The sequence below is a fragment of the Lissotriton vulgaris genome, chromosome 10 (genome assembly GCF_964263255.1).
Source record: "Lissotriton vulgaris chromosome 10, aLisVul1.2, whole genome shotgun sequence".
Classification (NCBI taxonomy): Eukaryota; Metazoa; Chordata; class Amphibia; order Caudata; family Salamandridae; genus Lissotriton; species Lissotriton vulgaris.
Genome location: NC_141698.1, coordinates 114,846,540 through 114,871,389, shown reverse-complemented (window position 1 = coordinate 114,871,389; position 24,850 = coordinate 114,846,540). Strand labels below are relative to the sequence as shown.

The 24,850-nt window shown below is 42.1% G+C and overlaps 1 protein-coding gene across 2 annotated transcripts in view; it reads right to left on the bottom strand.

Annotated features, from left to right (window-relative positions):
* Nucleotides 1–24,850, bottom strand: part of SMURF1 (SMAD specific E3 ubiquitin protein ligase 1) — a 384,967-nt gene that overhangs the window by 170,809 nt on the left and 189,308 nt on the right. For both annotated transcript variants that reach the window (XM_086940654.1, XM_086940655.1), the window contains exons 6-8: nt 13,204–13,279; nt 11,232–11,470; nt 4,884–4,968 (exon numbers count right to left, since the gene is read on the bottom strand). In XM_086940654.1, coding sequence (XP_086796780.1) covers nt 4,884–4,968; nt 11,232–11,470; nt 13,204–13,279 — 400 coding nt within the window. The remainder of the gene's footprint in view (nt 1–4,883; nt 4,969–11,231; nt 11,471–13,203; nt 13,280–24,850) is intronic.

The window sequence follows — 24,850 nt, the reverse complement described above, 5'->3', positions numbered from 1 at the left end:
AATAATAAAGATGCGACACTGCAACCTGAAATAGTTCTGTCCTTTGTATGAAGACTTGAAAGAACGGATATTAATCCAAACAAGTACAATTGTGATTTCTCATGGAGTACACACTCTCCACCTTTCAAACTTGTACCTTTTTATGAAGCTCAAGAGGTCCAGAGCTTCGAGTGTGTCTCCATCTACCTACAAAAGCAGCTTATCAAAGCGTTGTTTAAACCTTGGAATCCTCGGACCTTTCCTGTCTTGCTGGTAACCCATGGACTTGGCAGTTTCAGTGTCTTTTTTAATCTTCTCTAAGATTGTGTCCACATCAGGACCAAAAAGATAATCTGGGTTCACAGGCTGATTTAGTAATGTGGTCTTAATCTCAGGTTTGAATTGAGAGAAGCGCAACCAAGCAGGCCTCCTGAGCTGGACGCCTGAGCAGGACGCTTGTGTTGATTGCCCTGGCTGCAGTGTCTGCTGCGTCTAGCGCACACTTAATGGATGCGTTGGATATGAGTTTACCCTTTTGGATTAGCATCTCTGCCCCCTCCTTGTAGGCCTCAGGCAAATGTTGTAGCAGTTGCTCTAGAGTGTCATAATGTGCCCTATCTTATCTGGCTAATAGGGCCGCCTGTGTATTAGAAATCCTCCAGATATTTGCTGCTTGAGCAGCTACCCTTTTCCCAGAAGCTTCCAGTACTTTAGATTCTTTGCCTGGAGGAGGAACATCACCCGTAGTTTGTGGGTTGCTTGCTTACGAGCATTTGACACCACCAAAGAGTCTAGCGGCAGTTGTCCCTTATTATATGTAGGGTCCACAGGTGCCGGTCTGTATTTTCTCTCAATCCTGGGGTTAATAACCCTTGCCCTAGTGGTTTCCTTAAAAATGTCCCCTGCGTGTTTAAGGACACCCTTGAGCATAGGCAAGTTAACAGATTTCTCTGATGTGGATAAAGTGTCAAACAGGAAGTCCTCTTCAACTGGGTCAGCATGCATGTCCACATCATGATTTAGTGCTAGCCTTTCAATTAAAGCGTTGAAGGCAGCTGTATCTTCCGTTGGTGAAGTTTTCACAGGGTAAGAGGGAGTATCAGGAATAGTCTGCGATTCCCCCTGGTCATCAGGGTCTGTCCAGGCTTGAGTTTGGCCATCTTGATCAGTGTCCACAGGGTAACTAATTGTTCATCATCATCATACCCCATATCCTCAGCAGTGGGTGTGGGTGAATATGCCAAAGTGTCCTGGCCATAGTACCCCACAGTCTCAAAAAGGACAGGTGATGTTGCAGAATCCCTTTTCTTTTTGAGTGGAATTTTGTACAATTCCAAAGTATTTTCTGATCTGATTTTCCTTTGGTAAATAGTAAGTTTACCAGATTCTGAGTCAATATGCAACTTGGACTGGTCATCATAAGAGGGCTCCTGGTACATAACGTCCTCTTCAAGAGGATGACTCCTTTTTCCCAATGACACCAGTTTGGGGGCTTCGACCCAACGTTTCAGATCGAGCGCCTTGGGGCGTGCAGTAGGTGGTAGTCCGAATTTTATCTGTGGCATAGTGTCTTTAGACAGACCGACCTTTTTCGGGGCCGGCATCGATGTAGGCCTGACCGACCTTGCCTTTACGCCCATAACTTCTTGGGCGTGCGCTGACTTCGGTGCTTGTGGCGTCGGAGGCGCACTCTTCTGCCTCGACGGTCTTCGAGGCGCTCTTGGCTCTCGACTCGAGGCCTTTCACAAGCTGTGGTCTGTCGACCTCGCGCTTCGGATCGAGACTTTTGCGAGCCTAGAGTCCCTTGTTTGCCCCTTGATGTCTTCGACTCTGATGGGTTCGAGGTCTTCGACCCGAAGACTGTTTTCAACACTTTCGGTTTCGTTATTGCCTCGACGGCTTTCGGTTTGAGTAGTGGAACCGATGGCTCATGCGATGTTTTCTTAGCTGGGCCTTGACGCGGGGCTATAGAAAGTTGTTCATGATCTCAGCTAAGGCCTACTGGTGATGCCTCGACCGGAGCCTTCAATAGTGTTTGAGTGTCCGTTTTGGGCCCTGTACCCATAATTGGGCCTGCTTCATCGCTCAAATCGTGATCAACGGCTCCGATGGGGGCTACGTTGTCCCTTACCTCGACAAAGTTTTCATATTCGACATGGTCTTCGTCTTCAACATAATAGTCGGAGCCATGCTCCGAACCGGGATCAGACAGCTGTTCTGGATCCTCTGTGTCGACGACCTCATCATCGTCTTCATCGAAGATGTTCACCGGGTCGGCGCTGGCTTCGACATAGTTTGCCTTGCTGCGCGTCAGAGTTTAAGCGTCTTCTTCGACCTGAATCGAGCACAAGCTAGACAGTTGCTCTCGCCGTGCTCCGGTGACAAGCACTTGTTGCACACCGGGTGTACATCGTTGTGCGGGTACTTAGAGTTACAAAGGGGCATCATTTGAACGGGCTCCGTTCCATCGACGATCAGGCCTCCGGTGTCGAAAAGGCCACGCGGCTCTCTTCGACGTCCTGCTCAAGAAAAGTGGAACAAGAACTCGGCACCGATCGAAACAATACAGACGACCCGAAGGCCTTTTGGCCTTTAGAAAGTTTCCGAACTTGAGTAAAGAAAAGTTCATCCGAACCCAATGTCGGAAAAAAACAATCTGAGGATGGAGAGGATGCCCATGCGCACTGTAGTCCGGGGGAGGAGCCACCTATCTCGTGATACTTCAAAGACTCTTCCAGGACAACAATGTGCAATCATCCTGACCCAACACTAGGCAGCTAATTATGCACAAATGAATTCAGCAGCCCACATGCCTCGAACTGTCAGTTTACCAATATCCAACTGCTTCCATCTGATCTGCGCATCATGGTCTTTGACAAAAGGGGCCATGTCAGTTGTGGAGTACCTTCGCCTCTAACTTACAGTGATCTGCCCGCAAGAGTTCTCTATTTTCTGTTGAGGGGTAACCTCCGTATCACGGGTGGCAGCTAGGATTGTATCAGTGGGTGCTTCGAGAGGCAACCCATCTGTCCTTGCACATTCATCCAACTTCGGGCCGAAGGTCTCGGACCCCCAAGACCAATTCATTTGCTTTGGCCACACGATTATTCCTGGCCGGCGCTTATTTGCTTCCCCCCGCAAGGTCCCACTGACTGGTGACATGCAGGCAAGACTCAAACCCTACGATGCTCTGGACCGGTACCCAAGGATCTACGATCTCAGCGGCCCAGTCTGTCAGGCCAGAATTCCGCTGCCAGAGGGACAGCCAGCAAATTCTCTCAAAGTCTGGTCAGGCCAACAGGAACTCCTTGCCCAGGATACTCATGTCTACACATACAACTGGCCTCCAATGCCACCGCCAGGGGGTGCTGTCTGCTCCTGGATGTGCATCCCCCCTCCACAGTTCCACTGGGACCAGCACGCTACTCAAGGTCACAACCTCACACGAGATGCCCCAGGTGTGTAACCTTCTACCAGCTGACATCCTGCTAATGTTCAGAGGAACGCCTCTCCCAGCCTATTGCAGCACTGCGCAATGCACTCCTTAATAGCACCACTATCAGGGTCTCCCTGAAACCCTCAAAGGGCCAAAGGGGAGACCTGACAAGGCCGTTGCAGGCTCATCCTCCACCTATGCTCTGGCTCACTAATCACCCATGCCTGGGTTCTTCAGGAGGGACAGGCCGTCTTTCTCCATCACACACAGGTAGAATTAACATCCCACTGGGCTGAGACTGCACTAGAGACCTTCTGCATTGATAATACAGGGCTGAGCAAATTTGAACTCAGAGCCTTGGGAAGGCCTCCCGACAACATTCCATGGACCACATTGTCTTCACCGCAGCTAGGTCCCCAAAGTGAGTCTAAACTTCAGAATTTTGAGCCATCGGTTTGACGGGAGGATTGGTAAATGTCAATGCAGCTGTCCAGGCCTTAGTAAATTGCTACCCCTGCCACCAAAGAACACTGCATAAAAGCACAGGAAACATGGAATTGGAAAATACAGTTTATATAGGTGACTGTACTGTACAGTAGAGTCATGACCTTCTCTACAACACCACCAAGCTGTTATGCCTTTGACTTAGCAGCAGGTACTATCCTATCTGGGGAGCTATAGACATAGTTGCTACAGTAGATCTATCATTAGACCTCAAGAAAAGAAGCTCAGTTCTGGCAGTGGTCTATTTCATTTTGCAGAATGCCAAAAATGACTTCCTTCAAAACACAGACAAATACTGGAGATTCACTGGTCTTTCAGCAGAAAAATAGATCAGAGGGCACATTCTACAACAAGAAGCCCAGTGTGACCATACAAGCGAGTACAATCTGACATAATAGAGAGGGACCAAGCTTAACTGCCAGAAAAACAATTTCCAGAAATCTATTCTTAGGAGCCCCAAGAACAACCTGTCCAGGAAAGAATGGTCCACTCTCAAAGGCAATAAACAAATTGAATATGGCCCACTGTCTGATCAGTGACCAACCAGTGTACTCGTCCTTTTTGCCAAACAGCATACACTAGGGTTGCAACAAAAGTGTATGTCTCCAGAAAACCCTGTGTTCATCTGACACCGTCAATCAGCACTTGTTAAGCTGGATGTTTGTGGTAAGAACAGATTACAAATTTCTCCCCATTCCAACATATTCAGACACTACTGAAAATCATGAAAACAATCCAAGATTGAGGTATTTTAATAATTGCAAGAGGCAAACTAAATACACAGTAAAGTACATTTTGTTTACTTACATGCATGTGTTTTGAGAGTGACAATTTACACAAACATGCGCATCCAATAATGGAACTGTTGTAATGTGATGACCTATGACTATTACCCATTTTAAGAAATTGAAGACCACAAGTTAAAGTGGGAGGAAGGTTTCCAAGATTGAAAACAAATGCATACCTTGGTATCCTGGGGTCGTGCCACGTGCTAACTCCAGTCTGTGTGTGCAAAAAATAAACCTGTCCCTGTACTGTAGTTCGTTGCTCTGTGAATAAAGTGGAAATTGAAATAGTTATCAAACACTTGCCCATCTACATTTAAGTATGCATTCAAACAAAAATTAACATTGACAAGGTACTGACAAAGCCTAAGTGTCTTATGGATGTTAAAGATTGTGCTAAAAAGATATTGAGTGAGATTATTGGTAAAAGTGCCAGATACATTGATGCAATTTTCTTTGAAGTATTTGCCTAGTGAAGCATCCATAGTGTCACTTTTATCCAGTTTCTAACGGTTTATTTTTGGCATTAAAATTTGACAAGCACCAACTAGGAACATATAGTCCTGTCGGTGTAGCTTTGCAGCATGAAGAATTTTCTATATTCACATACTAGGCATTATTCAGCAATCTGGGGTTGGGTATGGAATTCGCAAACTTTTGTCTTTCTTGCTAGTTTTTTTGCTGTTGATGGGTGTCCATATACCTCAATTTGGTGTCCCCTTGGGACGTCATTATGCTTTCTCTGGAAGCTCGCCCCCCCCCCCCCCCCCCTTTGGTTGCCATATGCCAAAAAAAAAAATTGTATGTTGGTCCCTCCTCATTTTCATAGTGGAAGTGGGTGAGGTCGCTTGTGATTCGCGAAAATTCGTCAAGCTGCATAACTACACTGACTGGTAAGAAACTTCACGTTTAGCAGCGTGATTTTTTTCTGTATTCACCTGCTATGCATTGACTTTGTAAAGGCTTGTTACTTCTGTGGTGGTTGGGTTGAAAATGAGCATCGATTAGTAAACAAATATTGCAAGACCATTTGTCTTACTTGCGCTTCTTTGTTCATCTGTATTGCCACACAATAGTGATTTGTGCACTTGTGCACTGATGACCATGTTGATACCACACAAATGTTTTGTAATGGTGTATTCGCTAGAAAGGTAATGGATGCTCCTTTCTTTTATCATCGAATTATCCCCTGGTGTTGAATGTAAAGTTTCTCCTGCATTCTTGTGGCACAGCTGAATAGTCTGCGATATCCATATTGCAATCGTGATTTTAGTTAGTGGACTTACTAGAAAGCTGTTTGCAAATTAAATGATTAACTGTTTTCCTGTCTGGTTTTGTTCTTTTGATATATTAAATTACTGCTCTTCTTGCGTCTAATGTGTATAATGTCCTTTCAGCGTGCTTCCTTAGTTTTTTTTAAGAAACTTGCTATTTGAATACTTTAAGTGGAATTGTGAGAATTTTTTTGGCACGAACTGCAGGTCTGTTCAAGACAACTCTTTCCTTGTGTACTTAAAAATCTGGTTCTTGTAACACGAGTGCCTGTAACTCACTTACCCCGCATAATAATGTTATGGCCCCTAAAAAGCAGTCTTTAGAGTGAACATTTGCGATGTTGCCCTGTGTAACTATTCGAAAGGGGCCTTCATGATCTGTGTAAGCACTACATTCAAATTACAAGTTGGTGCACATACCTATTTTGGTTGTGGAATTCTCTTTGCTCCTCTTTACCACAGGTGCTGTAAAAAAAAGTCTCCCAGTGTGGCCCCTTGTGTATGTCACTACTGTTGCTAAATGAACCTTTAAAGGTGCATCTGTTAGTTTGCAGTCTCGGAGAGGTATTAAAAATGTGATAACTGTTTTGTCCCTTGTGTTCTTCTTCCTTAATAATCCCTCTTTAAGACACCAGAGAGAATATCTTTTTGATTTAGCCTTATAACACTTTCTTGTTGCTGGCTTCTTTGCCTCTTTTAGGACAGCCATCGTATTTTCTGGTAGTTTTAGGTATCTAAATTCTAAGTCTTCAGGTCCCATGCTGCCAGGCCTAAAGACTCTGGTTCTGGGTGTAGCACCCTTCCTTCTACCATTGAAAGCAGATCGGGTCTGTTTGGTAATTTATTAATTTTTCCCTGAGATAGTTGTATCAACTTCGAGAACCATGATGGTTTCGCCATAAGTGGTGAAATTAGTATCAGGGTCATCGTGCTGTTCTTGCATTTGCTGATCATCCTATGTAGTAGTAGAATCGGGGGGGGGGGGGGGGGGGGAGCATACTCAAAACTCCTTAACCGGTTTATCTACTGTTCACACCCATGGATTGGTGGGAAGGTTGTCTGGAGGCAAGGTTTTGGCATTCTGTGTTCAGGGAAGTTGCAAAATTATCTATTTCTGGAGTTTCCTGTTTCTGAACAATTCTGTTGAGTATGGTTTGGTTTTCCCATTTGTGAGAATATGAGGCTTGTCTGATCAGTCTGTCCGCCTCAACATGGTCTTTTCCTGATAGATGGACTTCTAAGATTCCCATCTTCATTGAATCGTCCATTTTCATAGCTCTTGTACCAACGTAGACAATGGTAGGGATCGTGCCCCCAGTCTGTTGATGTAGAACATGGTGGTTGTATTGTCTATTTGGATGAATATTGTATTCCCCTCAACTCTTTCTGAAAGGCTTTTACAGCTAGGAATACTGTTTTTAGTTCTAGGATGTTGATACGCTGAACCGCATCTTGTCCCTTCCTTACGCCCTGCACGTTGAGATTGTTCATGTGAGCTTCCCACCCTATATGAGAGGAGTCTGTTGTAATGGTCACTGGAGGAGTTGGTTGAGCAAATGTTCTCCCCTATGTTATATGCTCCACCACAATATCTCCTCCTTTATCCCTTGTGTGACAACAACTAGATCTCATCAATTCCCTGTTGCCTTTGACCATTGATTTTACAACCATTCCTGCATTGGTCTCCTGTAGAGGTTGGCATTTGGAATGAAAGGGATGCAGGAAGCTATCATTTCTAGTAACTGCCCCACTGTCCGAGTTTGCACCTCCAGATACTGCTGTGTTTCCTTAAACAGCGATTGTTCTCCCCTCGCTGGGACACTTTCCCTGGGATAGACTCGAACCTTGCCCCCAGAAGCATTTTCACTTGTTCTGGTTGTGGAGATTACTTCTCCAGGGTTGAAGAGAATACAGCCTGTATAGAGTTCTAATCACTTGCTTTATTTGATGTTTGCACTTTTTGCGTGAATTTACCCGTACCAGCCAGTTGTCTAGGTAGGGATAAAAGTGTTTGCCTCGTCTCCATATGTGTGCTTCTCCGTAAGTGAGCTGCAACTCTTGCTAAGAACTTTGTGAATGCTATTTGTTCAGATTTCATGCCAAATACTATTACCTTGAACTGGTAGTGTTTTTGCTCACCACAAATCTGAGGTACTTTTTGTGACCTGCATTCATTGGGATGTGCAAATAGATGCCTTTTAAGTCTATTGCGGACATGTAATTCCCCTCTATGCAGTTGTGGGTTGTCATCTTGATTTTTGGGGTTTATAAACTTGCTTAGAAATCTTAGGTCAATAATTGGCCTCAGTGTTTTGTCTACCTTTGGGATCACAAAATATGTTGAATAGTTTCCTTTTTTGCTATTCTTGGTACTGGTTCCATTGCATCTTTTGCCAGCAATTGCTCTACCTCCTTTAGCAGATGGGATGTTTCCTCCTTTGAATGAACCTCTTCTTGGTCCCTTGCATTGTTTAGTTCTATGCAATATCCATTCTGTATTAGGTTTAGGTTCCACTTGTCTAAGGGGATCTTCTTCTACCCTTTAAGGAAGTTTTTTTATTCTGCCTTCTATTAGTGGTAGGTGTAGGAGCTGGTGATCTTACCTTTCCTCTTCCAGATGTTAGTAGAGCTTGTTTTATGACTGTTGCTAAGTCAATTATTTGCAAGTGGTGAGGTCTGTTCTTTTACTCTGTCAGGAGGTGGTGCTGAGGTTGTTGGGATGTTAGCCTCTTCCTCACTGTAATAATTGAGTCTGCTGGTAGAGCGCCCCTTATGTAGGGGGATCTTTAGATGAATTTCTACAGTTTGTCTCTGCCCTTGGTGTGTTGGCTTGACATCTGGGAGGCTCTTAAAAGACTACTTTGCCTGGTCCAAGACACTTTGTAGCATAGGCAAGAATTGGCTCTTTGATTGCATGGGCAGAAGTGTCTCCAACAGGAAAAACGCATAAAGTTTCTCTTCTAGTTGAACGCCATATTGGTCTCCTACTTTTTTTTTTTAATCACCTGATTGTAGATGCCTATGTCATCTGGTGGTGATGATCTTCATGGGTAACTGTTTACCCACTCCTCTGGTGAGTCTGTGTCCAGGTCCTGCCACTGTATTTCAGTGTATTCATAAGACTCTCAACCCAGATATAGTCCTGCCATTTGTACTTCCTCCTCTTCATAGGAGGTGGCTCAATCTCCTCAAATCTTTTCTCTCCCTGATCCTTTGATGTTGAGGATTTCTTGGGATTCATAACTCCTTCAGCATTTTGACAAACTCTGAGTTTCTGGCAGGACCAAAATTTCGGCTTGGAGACAACTTTTCTTTCTTTTGATCGTCGAAATTGTCGCACGCCTTCCTCTTCGACGTCAAAGAGTGTTTTGTTTCGTAGATTAATTGGTTGGCGAATCACGGTAGGTTTGCAACCTTTCCAGATTGCCTATTTAGACTACTTGGCCTTGGCAGGCATTTTTGCCAGCTGCCGTCTTCCTTTCAAAGGTACAGAGGTGACCCTGGTCTGAAACTGGGGCCGTCAAGTCTTTTGACGCAGAGTCTCCCTTTGAGGTTTTTGTGCCGGATTTGCACGACTGTTCTCTTATCACAGTTCTAGATGGCTTCTTTGCCCCCTGTATCTTGATGTCAATGTGGATCTCAGTTTCGTCGCATCAGAGGCCCAGTCTTGTAGAGGGGAGGGGGAAGCTGCAGACACTGCATGCTGTGCTGGGCTCAACTTTGCTGCTCTTACCCTCCGAATCTTTTGCGTGAACATGGAAAAGTTGTTACAGTCCTCACTGTGACGGCCTACGGGCAGGCAAAGATTGCAAACCGGATGTTTGTTTTCTGTGCAAATTTGTGGTGACTGTTTTTGCAAAACTGGAATGTTTTTTTTTTTCATTACTCCGTACCGGGAGGCCCCCACACCTCACCCCCTGCACGTACACTCTCCAAAATGATTCCCCTCCTCTCGAAATCTCCCCTGGTACCTTCTTTAAATGTTTTTTTTGTAACTTCTGTTATTTTCAGTGAAAATCTCAGAATCTTCGGTTAACTACTTCTGCCAAGTGTTGGAAAGCCTTCAGTATGCATCGAGCCCCAACAGTGGAAAAAAACTAAAGAAATGAAGGCGACCAAAGGTGGGAGCTTCCGGAAGCACGATGTCACAAGGGGACATCAAATTGAGGTGCATCAACACCTACAAACCGCAAAAGAGAAGAGGGCAAAAGGTTTTATGGAGAAATCTTGACTCAACCACTAGATGGCTGAATAGTGCACAGCATGTGCATCCAGAAAAGAGTCACGCTGCAAAACAGACTGTTCTAGAAAGAAAGATGGAAAGCAAATGCTTAGAGAGACTTCAATCTGGGGTATTTGCAAAGATGAGAATAGGTCACAGGACTGCTAGTAGTAAGGCTGACAATTTAAACATCACAGTCTACGAAGCAAACAGGAGGGCATAAGAAAAGGTGCACAGGTCACACCGAAAGCAGGGCAATAGAGTGGCTGTAAAGTGAACTGGACATAGATAAAAATATTTAGCAGGCTCATTGCTAAATTTCAATGAAGGCACTGTCAGGTTTGTTAGGCTCAATGTAATTTTCGGTTATATGATAGTGTGATCTCATTCATATGAACAAGGGTTCTTAAAATTCAGGAGCAAAAAGCAGAGACACCAACAATAGGGATATCTTGATTTCCAACATGGATATCACTTTTTACCTGCATTTAGAGGGCAGCAAAATACTTATGGTTGGCAGAGTTATAGAGGTCCAGTGAAAGTGATTTGCAAGAGATCACACAAATTAGGAAATAAGGCTTAATTTACCAAGGCACAATACAAACATGACTTCAGGTTGCACACAGATGTCTTAAGCAAGTGCATTATGCTTACTTGCTTGAAACAAAACTTGTGACTTGGAGTGTTGAACAGCGCTGCAAAAAGGAGACCTTCCAGTAGTTTTAACCTATACTTTGGAACCTGTAGTGGTGAAGCCAGTGCAAACTGCACAAAACTGCATTGGTGGGAGCGTCTAAAATTGAGACCTACGGTGTAATAGATTAATCGTTTATCCAGAAAACCTTTTGCTTTTTTCCTCCAATATACATGCCATTAGATTTTGTGGTCTACGAACCATAGTCCGCCTCACTAATATGACTTTTATTGCTTACTACTGATCAAACATTAAACACAACAGAAATAAGGTAATTTTGCACAAACAAAGATTTAAAGCATCCCGCTTCCATCTGTATAATTTCACTAGGACTTACCATAGCCTTCAGGTAAGTCAGGTGTCTGGTGGCCATGTGGTCTGTTTGGAGGTGTCTGTACATGCCCTCTGACCTCAGGGTTCCGAAGCCTCTGTGCTTGAAGCCTCTGCTCTTGACCTGGTGATTCTAGAAGCCTGCAGTTTCCTCCACCAGCAGCTCCAGTACCATCAGAATAGGGAGCTGGTTCCTCCATTAAGCCGCTAAGTGGCCTTCCTGGTCCAGAATCTTCACAAACGGGTCTATAAACATGCAATAGTTTTAGTTCCAGACCACGGTAGTTACCTTTATCACTTTGCTTATTATGGAATCATGGACTATTTCATCAAACTATAGCAAGTGTAGAAATGGGTTTATTTTGAAAAGTGGGGTCACAGGGTGCACAGTATGTCACCCCTGCATTCGGCTTTCATTACCTACTTCTGATGGTGCAATCCTCGCCATAATTAAGAAGCCTTTTTTAAAGGGGGTGTTAAACTGGGGTCTCAAATAAGGCAAAATAAGCTCAAGAAAATACAATCACATTACTTTCTCGACTCCAGCCTATGCACTCATAACCCCCACACTGAAGACTTTTCACTGGCTGCTGAGGTTCAATGTTCAGGCACCACACCTTGCTAGCAATACTGTGAATGGGGGTATAGTGTTTTCTGGTCTTTCAATATTCACCCCTTAGACCCTCTATCAATTGTGTATTGTACTACACCTTGCTACCCTTCCAAAGATTTCTAGCCCCACAACTTGCCTGTTAACCACAGATTACTTGTATCTCTATCGCTCCATTGGGTAGCCGCATACAAACATATTGGTGGCATATATTTACATATCCTAGGATAAACACTAACGCTTTCCCACAGCCACTAAGATCTGATGTGAACTTTATGCAATTAAGTAGAATTCAAATGTGATGTGGCCCCAAAGATCCACTCATGCGTGAAAAGTGATCTACCAATAGGATATGTCTATATACCTCCATAAGCCAGTCAGAAAAAATAAATAAATACGATCAGCTACGAAGTGAAGGTTGCTCCCTGAACTTCGAGGTTTTACGCAAATGATTTTCTGAATGATAGGCAGTCACATCTCTAGAGCAATATGTCAGACTCCCACGTTCTTTACAACTTGTTCTTCTGTATCCCAATCCTTCAACACTGACATGACTTAAATCACTTGAGAAGAATCATTCAGTGCTTGGCAAACACAATTTTAACATTGTTATTTCTAAGAAATCTCTATCTCTCTCTCTCTATATATATATATATATATATCTATATCTATCTATATATACAAGAAATTCCTGTATTAACCCTCAAAAGGTTGTGCGTTCTAATTCTGCAATGCTGGATCAACATCACATGGAACAATGTTCCCACAAAGAAACCATAAAAAGCTCAACAATAACTCCTGTGGTATCTAAATTAAGGTTCATTAAAACTCACCTACATTTCTAACCGTCACAAACTGTTCAGTGTTTAGTTAAGAATAGATTTAAAATAACATTTATAAAAATGAAGAGAACTACATGGGTGAAATAACATTGGATTCAAAAGTCTATATAAAACATTGCACTGTTTATAAACACATATTTAAGGCCTATGCGGGTTACTGTATGATTACGGGTTAAGGGCACAATACTAAATTTTTCATCATCGCATTGATTTGGAATGTTAAGTGGAAATTTACTTCAATTGAATCCATTAAACTATCACACCTAAAGACCCTCATTTGTAAAATGAAGTCACAAAACCCGAAACCAATGGTCTTGTGACATGATCATATGATTACCCCAGAGCAAGGGTTAAAGGATTTCAGTTTGTGAGCAATTTGCAGACTTGAGTGTTAATGTGTACTAGTGTTAACATTGTACTCAAGACCGCTGCCTCTTTAGTGTTTATCATCACCAAACCACACTTGGCAGCTTCAAAGTAAATACTATGCTCGACCAAACAAAATCATCTAAGCCAAAAGTACATACCCTTCATTTTCTAATAATCCTCTGCAATCAACAACAGAACCTCCTGTGCCTATTCGGTCTCGGGTCTGTAAACTCACTGAAATATCAAATTAAAAAAAAAAAAAAAAGACAAAAACACATTAAACTGTATTTTTTTAAACCGAACATTTCACTTGTAACGTGGTTAATCATTGTACGAAAAGCAGTATAGCAAGACACTGTACAAACATTTATAAGAAAATGAATAGTATACCATTCTGTCATAAGGGAAAAATGTGAAGCTGGTTGAAATTCTAGGTTTCAGGAACATATTAATGCCTGCATCATCAATGAGAAAGTTCCTGAATAGAAAGCTTTGTATGATAGTTTGTCTGAAACTATTTAAATATAGCAGACATTAGTGCATTAATATAATAGACATTAGGTTAAAACAGAAGCCTTTTCAATCTTCTATGAAGGTTTCATTCACAGGTTCACTATTGAGAGGTTGTAGGAAGCTGGATCTGTATATACTATGTATCACTACCGTAGATTGGGGGTCAGAAGGGATAGATTATAGACCTGTAGGTGTACGTTCCCTCATACAGACTAAATACCAAAATGTACACCTATAGTCTCAAACATGTGTATTTGAGCAAATACGTAATGTCTCTCTCAAACAATAACTACAAGTGAAAAGTGACTGGGGAGACATCCCTTAAGCATAAGAACCCTCACTCACCCGAAGGGGACATGCTTCATCATATGGGTCCTCCTTACCAGTGTGGAAAACCTAGTCACCACTGGGAGCTACTACTTCGGTGTTTAAAGAAGGAGCTCAGAGATGTTTTGTTAGGTAAGGGACAGGATGAGAATCCCATATGTGAGACGATGGATGTAGCGAGGTATGCAGCGCTGTGTGGAAAAGTAGAATAGTGGAGTTAAAACTGCCTAAGTAGAATCACTGAGTTAACTTTATTAGTGTGTTCTACCTGACAGGGTTAAAATGAAACAGCACAGTGGTATGGATATAAAACCACTGTCACTTAATGGTTGACATGTTTCAGCCTGTTGATCAATACCCATGTATCAGCGGCTTTCTTCAGGACTAGATTGAATATGTGCTAATGCTGCTGCAAATATGTGAAAAAATCATAATAGTAGTAGTAAAGTTTTATATAACACCGGTATTCCCGCTTTTCTTTTGTCCGTCAGGTCATACCCAGGTATCTATGGACAAAACACAAGTAGCAAGAAAAAGAAAGAGACCAGAACAATTTGCTAAATTATCACATGAAAAACTTGCATATTATGTGCATCTGTCACAAGTGTGCCGACGCTTGTAACCCTCATGCATTTTGTCATGTTTTGTAGCCACTACAAAGAGAGTAGATTGAGGTTCTTGGCACCCATTTTAAGAGATGCAGGTTTCGTCCAGGTACGGCCTGCTCTACTTTATCTCCAGTTATTAGGTAGTACCAGGACAATCTTCGGGGTTGCTAGCTTCCTGGTCGCAGCCATTCGTACAAGGACCAGGACGCTATCCCCGAGACAACTGGAAGGGTGACTTTATCATCCTGTATTACCGCTATTGACTTTTTAACCATTTTTAACTTTTTATACTGTGTATGATTTATACTGATCTGAACCTTCATATGTATGTACAGTGGATACCCTGACAGATTTGAACCCTTGATTGTTTTTTGACTTCATGGATTTTGTTAAAATTGTAATCAATTTTTTAAATATATGTTTTGTTGCTTTTATGATTTTAAATGCAATCGAATAAAGCTTGCTTTGACTGACTGACTTTAACCAATGGTACAGCATTTTGTTGTACCTGGGGGCAGTTTGGGCCTCCTGTTTGACTAAGTAAAGAGGATCTAGAGGTTAAAATGGTGTACTAATCTAGGCACCTGTGTTCTTTCCCGCAGTGCGGGCTTCCTTCCAGAGCAGCCAGCCAGGTAGAGGTGAGGCAGGGCTATCCTACAGTTGAGGGTAAGTCCCTACTACTCATGACTAGTTACAAGCGTCAGCACACTTGTGACAGATGCACATAATATGCAAGTTTTTCATGTGATAATTTAGCAAATTGTTCTTGTCTCTCTCTTTCTTTTTCTTGCTACTTGTGTTTTGTCCATAGATACCTGGGTATGACCTGACAGAAAAGAAAAGCAGGAATACCGGTGTTGTATAAACCTTTACTACTACTATTATGATTTTTTCACACATTTGCAGCAGTATTAGCACGTATTCAATCTGGTCCTGAAGAAAGCCGCTGATACATGGGTATTGATCAACAGGCTGAAACATGTCGACCATTAAGTGACAGTGGTTTTATATCCATACCACTGTGCTGTTTCATTTTAACCCTGTCAGGTAGAACACACTAATAAAGTTAACTCAGTGATTCTACTTAGGCAGTTTTAACTCCACTATTCTACTTTTCCACACAGCGCTGCATACCTCACTACATCCATCGTCTCACATATGGGATTCTCATCCCTTCCCTTACCCAACAAAACATCTGAGCTTCTTCTTTAAACACCGAAGTAGTAGCTCCCAGTGGTGACTAGGTTTTCCACACTGGTAAGGAGGACCCATATGATGAAGCATGTCACCTGAGTGAAGGTTCTTATCCTTAAGGGATGTCTCTCCCAGTCACTTTTCACTTGTAGTTATTGTTTGAGAGAGACATTACGTATTTGCTCACATACACATGTTTGAGACTATAGGTGTACATTTTGGTATTTAGTCTGTATGTACACACTATACCTTACTTTGGTATAGCATAGAGTCCAGTGGAACCAAAAGGTAGACCTAGGTAAAAGATGATAGCACCTTACCCACTATTTGTGGTAATGTGGACGAGCAGTAAGGCTTTATCAGAGAGTACTGTTAAGCATTTTTTGTACACATTCAGGCAAGAAATTGTGTCATGCACTCAAAATCAGACCAATTTGCTTGTATCAAAAATATTAATTTGTTGTTTTATTTCTAGAACCAAGCCAAGCCAAGCCTGGTGCAGTTAAGTGAAAATACTTTGCAAGATTTTATGTAGTGAATTACAGTTGAATGCAGGTTTAAACACAGTTGGTTGATTTACAGGCAAGTTGGTTCCAAATGACTTTTCAGTTACTTTACAGATTACTGTGCACATTACTTTTTGGATTACTTTTTAAGTTACTTTTGCTGGGAATAATAGCAAACTGCCCATCTTATAGGCCCCATTCACAATCCAGTATAGATAACAAAATCTTCAAGATGGAGATTAAACCACCACCCACCAATGAGAATCCAGACTTCTGGGTCAATCTGGAGTCATACAAGTCAGATCCACCCCCAATCAACCTAGGTACCTTCTCTGCAACCTCACATTAATTTGATCCTGAGCTAGGAGGAGTGGCAGACTTACTAGATGCCATAAAGGTTTTTGATTTCTTGCTATTGGCCTTTTAACCGACCGCACTCCATAGACTCAGCATAGGGAAATATCCAATAGACATGATGGCTCTTGTATTTCTCACCTGTCACTGGGGCATAAGCAGAGGCACAAAACAGGTCTACTCTCCCCATTGCTTTTGGGTTTTTTACATTAGTGGGGCCCCTAGCCTGTTGGCTCAGGGAAAGGCACATTAGTAGAGGACTGACCAAAGGCCGGCTATTTACTTGTATTGATGACATTGTATAATATGAAGGGGAAAAAAACATTAGCGAATCGGTCACTGGTCATCGGACAAATAATCTGGTTCATAAATGGTCAAATTTTTGCTCAGCTCGGAAATCATCAAGCTATCAAATCAAGGATATTTATTAAGCGCACAGATCACCCTGAGGTCTCACAGCGTTAACGGACAACTCTGATTTGCCAGCGAGCCAGGCAGATGTTACTGGCTTAATGATCGAACAGCCAGGTTTTTCCCTCCCTACGGAAACAATGATGATTAATGACAGTGCGTAAATGAGAGGGTAGTTTGTTCCAAAGGGAAGGCGCCAGGAAGGAGTACGATCTCCCACCATTTTTTACAGTACGAACTCTGAGAGGCATCAGAAGAGATTTATTACTGGAACTCAAAAACCTGCAGGGCAGGTACCAGCTAAATGGATTTACTAAATGGCTAGGGCCTCTGGGTCTTGAAGCTGAACGCTTCCTCACAGGGAGCCAACGAAGAGGTTTCAGACTTGGTGCTGATGGAGACCTGGATGGGAGATTCAGCACCAGCCTCGCTGCTGTATTCTGCAGAATCGGCAGCCTAGAAAGAAGTTCTTCATTGATTGATGTTAACAGGGCATTTCCGTAATCCATACGGCTGATTATCAATCCCTGGACAAGTGGTTTCCTGGCTTCTATTGGGATCCACTTGAAAACTTTACGCAGACTATGCAAAACGCTAAAACAGGTACCTATTATATGGTTAACCTGGTTCTTCATTCATAATTTGTCAACAATTAGGATTCCTAGGTTCCGTACCGCCTGTCTGGGAACTGGGCAAGAACCGACTTTAGGAGGCCACCAGTCATTTGACCAGTACTCACGTGCCTTACCAAAGAGTATTACCTCGGTCTTGTCACCATTAAGTTGCAAATGATTCATACTCATCCATCTGTTTACATGGGACATACAGTTTATGAAGCGTTTTTTTGGTGTCCATGGGATCTGGGCCAAGGGTGATTAGTATCTGAGTATAATCGGCATATGACAACGTCAAAGCCATATTATCTGATCACCCTGGCCAGAGGGGTTACATAAAGATTAAAGAGCGTAGGGTTCAAAATAGAGCCCTTCGGTACACCCATCCGTACTGGCCGACTGCATGAAACCTTGTCACCGATCTGCACTGTGGTGGCTCGGTCAGTTGAGTAGCTCTTGAGCCACGTCAAAGCCTTCACTCTGACACCAATCTCCCAGATCCGACGTTCTAAAATGCTGTGGGAGATGGTGTTGAAGACTGCCAACAAATCCAACAGGACAAGGATAGATGATTGTCCTTTATTCAATGTCAAGTTAATGTTGTCTGATTTTCACCAGCGCGGTTTCAGTGCTGTGGGCGGCCCTAAAGCCTGATGTAGACGGGTCCAGTCATTCGTGAGTTTCAAGGTGAGTCACGAGTTGTTGATTAATGAAAGACTCTAGTACCTTCCCAAAATAAGGGAGCAACGAGATTGGACGGTAGTTGGCCAAGAGTTTAGGGTCAGCTGTGGGTTTTTTCAAAATTGGCCTGACTCTGGCGCGCGTTCTATATTACTGGAACCGCTGATTGTGACAATGACCTATTGAACAGGTTGGTGAGATTGTCAGGAAGCAGAAGGGCAATGGTGGAAAGGAATAGAGGTGGCATCAGGTCCACTGGTGAGCCAGATAATTTTTAACAGGGTTTTTGCCAAGTCCTCCGAGTTACACTGAACAAACTCTTCTAAAATAGGGCGAGTCAGTAGGATCAGGGAGATCAATTTCCTAGGAATTTATAGCTGCGGGAGGTGGGAAGGAGCGATGAATTGCAGAGATCTTTTCCTCAAAGAAATTAGAGCGGGAAATCAATCCAATGTTTTGTGGCGAGGGCACATATCTGAGCAGGAGAAGTCAAAATTTCTTTTAGAATTTTATGAAGCTCCTTGTTGGAGTTTACCGCCATTTCATTACAGTTTAGAAGAAACAGCTATGTAATGGGGATGAAAGTGGGGAATGGAGTTCACTGTAGTAAGTGCATAATTATGGTTATACTAATTTGATATGATTAATAACAAAATAATGAAAGTTAAAAAGCTTGTATTATATACAGTTTTCGTTTAACGAGCACCCTAGTAAAATACATTATGCCAATCTCTTGTAACTCGTCTTGACAACCTCTCCATTTGAGAGAATGCAACAGTCACAGAATGATTCTGGAAACTACATTTGAGACTCCATTTACACTGTTGTGCTTTATTTGGTGGAGAAGTTCCCATTGTTGATCGAGCAGAAGCTTGTGTGTACTGGATAACACAATCTTCTGCTCAAAGTTAAACTTCACATGAAAATTAGCGGACTACCAGCAAAGAAATGGTACCAAACATTGGACGAAACATTCATATGACCTTTTAGAAGTCTGCCAATAGTGCAAGAATATAAAAAGGTTTCAAAATAAGAGCAAAATGCCTTGCCTTACAATAAGCTCACTGGAAGATCTTTATACTGGAAGAGATAGCAAGAATCATTTGCTGATGCAACAGAGTTGGCTTCAGAGCTAGAATTTAGGTAAATAGAGGGTTTCCTTTGACGTAGGATGGTAGCTTTGTGAACAGGCTTTGTGAATTCGTTAAAGTGGGCTACGGGAACTTTTTCAGATCTTGAAGGAGAATAACAAGAAAGATTTGCTGGAATATGGTCACTTTTGTTAAGATCTAGTTCAGAATCCACATCTTCAACAAAAATAGGGGCACAAACATTTAGATTTGTTGCCTTACTGAACAACTGTGGGTGTGATAATCTTGCCCAATCTGAAGGTGGGATGGCATCAATGGACCGAAAAAGGACAGGTTGCTCCACCTTCTCTAGAATTTCATGCAGCACTGATTCAGTGGGTCTTCAATACAGCAGTAGTGGGTTATAAATGGTACTAATCACTAACAGCACCCAGGCTTGATTACTAATCTAGGTCAACATTGGTAGCAGCTTGGAAGCGCTTCCAATGAGATATTGAATGAAGGCCACCCAGGACTCCAGCGTAAATCAGTCTGGGTTGCTTATGTTCCTTTTCAGAGGAGACCAGGCTTAGCAGTATGGGCTGGATTATTCCTGTTGGAGAAGCATCGAGGATGAATCGTATATGGCTATTCTCTATCCTGAGTAAGACGGAACAAAAGAGTTATGGACCGATAGTGGCCCAGAGTAATTACCAGTGGCAGAGATCAATTCATTAAAAGTCCATCCCTCACATAGTTTTTGCACCTTTCAGTCTTTTGAGCCATTTGGAACCAGTCAAGTCTTGGGAGACTAATCTAAGTTTTCCCTGAAGGGTCTACGTGGATTAAGAGGGTAAGATACAGGAAGCAGTTTAATGTAGGCTTTAAGTGAAAATTGCTCTTACCCTGAAAAAATAAAATCCCTTGGCTGACTGGAAGGAGGAATGGAATTTGGTCACTAATCCTTGGACGAAACACATTGATTTGGCTGTGAATGGGACAGTTTTCTATTGTTACAGCAACTAGTCAAGGGGGTTGGAAACATTCTTCCAGCGAAATGACAGTCATTCACTTTCTCCCTGACCCACTTTTTCAATAAAGACAAACCAGCCTGGCATCCCAGTGAAGACACTGATGTTCAATGTTGGTGCAGCAGTGTCAATATGTTCACCAACATCTGCATTCTTTCCAAGACTGAAGGTCATGAACTGGGTAGATTCTTTCTACACTTGCAGACCACAGGGAAGCACTGCAGACAAATTTGTGCCAGAGGTACTAATTGAACCCTAGCAAATGGATTGATACTACTACCTAATTACTAAATGTACTCTTGTTTTGAGACACTGCCTTAATGTTCATATACAACAAACACACTTTCCCATTCATGGAAGGTGCAATAACCATCACAGAGAGGTAGTGGGTTCCAAGTGACACAAATTATCGCCCTGGATAATACTTTATTTATTAGCTTTGGAGCTTAAGATTGCAAGTTTGAAATTATGGCTAATTAAATGTGATCCAGGCTTCTTGTGGAGCAAGGGCTCCTCTGGGTGCAAAGGATTGTGTAAGGTAGTTAGAGTACAGAAAATCTGAATTGAAGCACAGTGGCACACGTTTCCAAAGGACAGCAGCTACACACTTTGCCATAGCTAATAAGTTATCTTTTAGCAGAATATGGCTTCTCTGGATCCTCAGTACCTTCATCATAGTTGCCAAGAAGAGACAGCAGCCTATTTTGCAGGGATAATTCCCAAATTGGGCACGAAGATAGAAGCAATGGATCAGAGTGGAGCATGGACCCCAGAGCCAAAAAGCATGCCGATTCGTGGTGTAAGTGTGGGTATCTGCAATGTGCTGTAACAGCTTCAGAGGAGCAGGAACCATTCAGTAGACAATGATTCTCTGCTTGCTGTTTAGTATACTAACTGCATCCAAGACGTAATAAAGCATAAGAAACATGGTCCACTTCACTTCCTGACTCCATTTGAGCACATTGAGGACTAGCTTTTGTTAGCATGATCTGGATTTGTGTACATAGACCAGTTTAAACCATCTATAGAGTCTATCATTGTGGCACAGATTTAGTGAAAGAAGATACTTAGGACAAAAATGTCTACATATAGGCTGAAGTCAATAAGTGTGTGAAAACTGCCATCCAGAGGTATTGGGAGATGGTAGAGTAAGAAGGGGACCTAATGCAAGGGCCAAGGCACATTGCCTTCATCTCCCAGGATTAGGAAAGTGAGAGAAGGTATGTTAAAGCACAAAAGAAAGGGGACACGTAATGACTTGACAGGTGAGCTGAGGCCCATCAGTACGGAGAGTACAGTCACTGCTCCCCCCTTATATTTTCCATGTCCCTTAGTTTTGCAACTCAACACCAATAAGTTCTTAAATGGTTTCACCACCTTGGAAGAGTAAGGCATATTTCATTTCTTCGGATGCCTCTCATTCATCCACATGATAGCCACCTTAAAACTGTTTTCCAGTGAGACAATATTAATGGCAAAAGAAATCTATTTAAATCTCTGTTAAACAATAAGTGCGAGGGAGACAAATGAGACTCAACGCCTCAAGGATAAACGACCGAGCAGGACAAGGCAGATCAGGCTGGATGGCATTCACAGAATTCTATTTTAACGTTGTAGCTCAACTAATAATGCAAACGCACTAAGGTGGAGCAGGATTTCACCCACTAAATCTCACCCAATGAAAGTGGTGTCAATACCTCTGTACACAGAAGGAGAGATTAATTTGAGTGATATATTGGCTGGTCCCAGCTTCTGCACCTACACTGGGAATTATACCATATGATATAAGAGCCCTGGGAGCAAGGGAGGGATTGGAATAACTTTTCAGCTCTCATTTTGTCAACACTCCTCATGTTGAACCTGAAAACTAGATCCTGATTAATGTTGCCGTGGGTAGAGAGCGCAAGAAACTCACAACCCAGTGTTTTCCCCAGCTTTAGGACAGAGGGAACTATAGGGTGCCTCACTTTCTCAATGATGAGCCCAATAATTTCATAGCCGGATAAATTAATGGGCTCCGCAAAAAAAATGGAGTTTAATACAGCCTGCTACATAAAGATCTCCTAGTACACCAGATGGCTCTTCATAGCTCTTTTCCTGAAAGTCATCTCAGAAGGTAGATGTACACCAGGGGATTTGTTCCCACCAATACAAATAAAAGACCTTATGAATTTCTTCTGCAAACTTAGAGTGCATTGCACATGGCTTATTACTCAGGCAGGTTGCCAAGCAAAAAGAAAAATCATTCAGAAATTGAATGGTAAGAGAAGAGGATCCCACACTTCAAATTCATTAGGGCACGAAAAGCAGTCTTCTGTCCCAATCAATTGATGGTTAAGAAACACAATGTGCATGTGTGAACTCGGAATCAAGGATTTGTTTAGGAAAAGATCTATTTACCAGTAACAATTGTTTTACAACGTGTGATAATACTGTGCATCATTCCACCATTTAGTGGTTTGGTCCAGAAAAACATGCAGAAAAAGTAACCCTTTGTATTTTGGGCTTCGACAATAAGAGCAGTCAGCATGGCTCATTACTAAGTCAACCCAAAGCCTACTAGCTGTCCAGCATTTTCATATTTATTTGGTCCACCATCTGCTTCAGTTACAAGAACCCTGTGGTCTTATCATTAACTGCCTGGTTACACACAGGTTGACAGGGCCTGGGCACAGAGTTTTCTGTTAAGCAGAAAAAGGGCTGAATTTTTTTTTTTTTGTAAAAGGGGTGCAATCCACGTGGAAAAAGGATCATACTGGTAGGTACACCATTCAGAAAAATAGGATACCTTCATTAGATAAGCATTTTACAATTCGCTAACTCTCAGAAAGATGTCTCTCTTTAAGCAGTTTTGCAATACATTACTTCGGAGACTAACTGGGTGACAGACCGCCAACATCTGTGAGAAGAACGTTAGACTTCTCAAAATATCTGCATTGTCTGCACAGAGTACAAAAAAAAATCTAAATTTCAAACAAAGTTATGTCTCTTTTACTCTTGAGCCAAATCTAAATGAGAAAAATAAGAGCAGACTGCCAACACGTGTCAATATCTAAATAGGTTCTTCTGGGAAGCAGATGGTGCTTCTTAAGTATGTAACCTCAACATTTATAATCAAAATCTAAGCAAAAAGTTCATAATGAAAAAGAAAATTAGATATTTAAAACGTTCTGAAACAAATAAGCGGCTTAAAATACAGAGAATCAAAATCTACACTGGAATCAAAATCTACACTGGAAGAAACACTAACAAACTACATCACTGTCATAAGTTAGTCCACTTTTTGAACCAATATGCATGCTGCAGGAAAAGCTCCAAATTGTTGCTAAAAACTATATACAAATCTCAATGTCATACTAATGAAACTAAGTCAATCTAAGGCAAGAACACATGTACTGCTTCTTAAACAACTCTTAGTCATCAGGATTACAAGGAAACCCCCCAATGGTAATGTCACTGAAAAACCAAGACATGTGGAGGTTAAAGAACCCTAGGCGTAGCAGGCAGATACTGTGAAAAGTGGCTTTCACAAAACAATCATTTTGAACAGCTTTTGGGTGCTATTTTCAGACCCACACAGGTGGCAGGGTACTGAATTACTGGAAATACGCATGATCCATAACATAGGAATTATATTCAGTACTATGTCTGCACGGACTCAGTCACTGTGGCAAATTACAAATGAATGTACAGAGTTTTCGTTCAACACAAGTGAGAGTTCAGAGCAAAGGATGGTACCGTCACCTGAAGTACAAAACAAAGACCTGGACTCATGATTTGCGATTCAGAGGGTCACCCATCCCAAAGAAGTCCCGGATATCAGAATATATAAGGCAGGTCTGAAACAAATGGTGCCCCGTATGTGAAGCATTTACTTTTAACCCGGACAATCTCTGCAGTGTTTTCTATTCTTGTCTGCTATAACTGATTAAGAATACTCAATGCTTGTGTTTTCCACAAATGGCTGCAGGCAGTTTGACCTGTAATGATGGAGCTGCTAGCTCTGTTTTGCCATTCCACATTTTATGTTGCTGTTAATCAAAGTGACAAATACTTTCTCCAAAGAAAAGATGTCGATCGAACTAGACTAACAGTCACTAAATGAGCTTTGCCATTGTATAAATGATTCAAAATATGTGCTCATGATGTTTTATGAGTGAATTGGAAAAAACACATTGAGCTCAGTTGTTGGTGCGTTGGTTGCCCATTAGGTAACAAAGTATCATGAAAGCGATAGAAACAGTCTACAATGGTGCCCATAAGCAGGGACCACTTTAGCAGGATTGCTGCTTTTCCTACATTACCAGAATAATCTTAAGGTTATCCACAATACCCTAGTCATTAAGAATGTCAGAAGAACTTCTGCCTAGTCTTATCCACTTCCATCACTTTCGAAAGGCATATGCAGACATGCAGTTTTATGTACCCTCAAAGTACCAGTCTGGAGTTGTACTGGCAAGGTTTGAAAGGTTTTAGACTGATTACAAAAACCATTA